General features: G+C 45.1%; 1 protein-coding gene across 1 annotated transcript in view; it reads left to right on the top strand.

Moving 5' to 3' along the window:
- dnaaf9 (dynein axonemal assembly factor 9) overlaps window positions 1–2,500 on the top strand; it is a 30,817-nt gene that overhangs the window by 13,068 nt on the left and 15,249 nt on the right. The window contains exons 24-28 of the mRNA XM_031579818.2: window positions 1–67; window positions 669–770; window positions 987–1,107; window positions 1,471–1,559; window positions 1,836–1,961. The exon at window positions 1–67 is cut by the window's left edge and continues 19 nt beyond it. Of these exons, the coding sequence (XP_031435678.1) occupies window positions 1–67; window positions 669–770; window positions 987–1,107; window positions 1,471–1,559; window positions 1,836–1,961 (505 nt within the window). The remainder of the gene's footprint in view (window positions 68–668; window positions 771–986; window positions 1,108–1,470; window positions 1,560–1,835; window positions 1,962–2,500) is intronic.

The raw sequence follows: 2,500 nt of genomic DNA, 5'->3' as shown, positions 1-2,500 counted from the left end.
GACCAGACTCAACCTTCTGCCTTCAGATGGTGGACGCAGGTCAACTCAGTGAGGAGCAAATGAACATGTAAGACACACACACACACACACACACACACACACACACACACACACACACACACACTCATGTGCATTGGGATTCCACTCAAGGGAAATATGGATACCATCATACCGCCAGTGTTTGCATCCGAGTTAGCATATGAGGGTATTTCCCCATAGTGGCATTTCTGAAAACATTTTTCAAATGCACACACACACACACACACACTCAAAGACACACACTTACACATAAACTCACATTCACAACCTCCTTCATACTAGCAGATGCACAAACAGACACACACACACACACACACACACACACACACACAGCCATTAAGGTGTGTGACAGGATGATGGAGGTCCCTGGTGTGTCCTGCAGCAGATGTTGACCCAGTTGCACGCTGGAGCTTTAAGCTCTCCTCCAGCCTGCCGCTTTCCTCACTGTCTCAGATGTGCCTGTGCCTGTGTGAAAGTCTGCCTGGGAGCAGCAACAAGCAGCTCTCTGATCTCCCAACCAGCTCTCATCCAGATGGTCTGTGTGTGTGTGTGTGTGTGTGTGTGTGTGTGTGTGTGTGTGTGTGTGTGTGTGTGTGTGTGTGTGTGTTTGTGTGATCTTCTCCTCACAGGTACTCAAGATTGCAGATATTAAACGAGACTCCCAATTCATCTGCACTCAAACAGAGAGTAGTGCTTAAGACGGCGTACCCCGATCTCCCTGAGCTTGATAGGTAAACACACATTTACATGCGCACACACACACACAAACACAAACAAACATGAACAAACATACACACACACACAAGCACAGAGTCACACACATACTGTATATACACATTCACACGTAAGTATGAGTCTATATGACTAAACACAAACAGTCTGACAACTGATGCATATATTGTGTATAGTTTGTCAAGTGTATAGTGTGTATATGTTTGGCCATGCAGGTTCCGGCAGCATTTTGCCCTGTGCAGCAGTGTGTGCGACGAACCCGTGAACATTGACCACTTGGAGGCGCTGTTCCCCAACACACACATCAGTGCAAGTCTGCCTGAGAAAAAACACAAGGTTAAAATACACGCACAAGGACACTCATAAATACAGACACACAACACACACACACACACACGTCTGAGTGCGACTGCATGCACAAGGTTAGCACACAAGAAGCACACATCTCAACACAAGGCTGTTGTACTGTAAGCAAAAGACACGTGAATGCAGAAAAACAATATGGTTCACCTTGGCCTTCACACTGTCCTCCCAATTTGTAAATGCAAGTGTGCATAGTACACTTATCTAACTTGCAGTATGTCTGTGTGTCATTTTTGTATGCATGAATTTGTCTGGGTGTTTGTGTGAGCGCATGTTTGTGCACGTGTGTGTGTGTGTGTGTGTGTGTGTGTGTGTGTGTGTGTCTGTCTGGAGCAGGTGGTGGTGTCTGTGATCACTGGGTTGCCAGGCAGCCATACGGAGAGCTTGTGTGATTTCCTCCTCAGCCTCAATCAGGAGTCGAACAGGTGAGTTGGACACCACTCAACTTCCTCATGTTATTTACCCAGTGCACTGGTTCGCCGTTAGCCAACACTATTTCAGTCAAGTATTAGTTCAACTGACCCGTCTTGTTTTTGTTGTGGGAAGTATAATATATTCAGAATATAGTACGTATGTTCAAGCAGTGCTACTCAAAATGTATTTGATGTAAATTCTTTTTGTGGTCAGTGAAATGTATTTTAAGCGGTTGTGAAGTGTGTGAGCTGATCTGTTGATTGATTGATTGATTGATTGGTTGGCAGGTGGGTGGTGTACCGCCCCTCTCCAGATACGATTGGCTTCAGCGCATGTCACTTGCAGCAGTTCCTCAGCAAAGCAGTGGAGAACCAGAAGCAGAAAGAACAGAGAGTTCTGCTGATTACACCAGGGTAATGATGACTCACGATATACACACACGCACAGACACACACACACACACACACACACACACACACACACGCACAGACATATGCACTCACACACATACACACACACACGCACAGACATATGCACTCACATCCTCTTGACTAGTGATGTTATACGCTGCCTGTCATTAGAAGAGGAACTGGATGATCTTTGCTGAAGACAACACATTCCCAGCATAATAACCATCTCCACAAGCATACAAGGTTCAACCAGCTACTGACATAATGAAACGACAAAAGATTTGAAGTCGTGCCCTTTGCCCATGCTGGAAGATACAGGGAACGGCGGTGTTGTGTCTTGCTTTTGGGGTGTGTGTGCTGTTCCTTCGGTGTTTTTTGTTTTTGAGAGAAATACTAGATTCTTCTAACATGAACTAGACCTTCAGACCTATTTCTCAACTAGTGACATTTCAGTGGCTCCTCTCAAAAACAAAAAGACAAATAAGAATGTTGTAAGCCTTTTCAATCTATGCAAAATTGCTCTGCTAAAATGTGAGGTAGTT

Source organism: Clupea harengus, chromosome 14 (assembly GCF_900700415.2).
Source record: "Clupea harengus chromosome 14, Ch_v2.0.2, whole genome shotgun sequence".
Taxonomy (NCBI): Eukaryota; Metazoa; Chordata; class Actinopteri; order Clupeiformes; family Clupeidae; genus Clupea; species Clupea harengus.
Note: the sequence above shows the minus strand (reverse complement) of the source record. Positions and strands in the feature narration are given on the sequence as shown.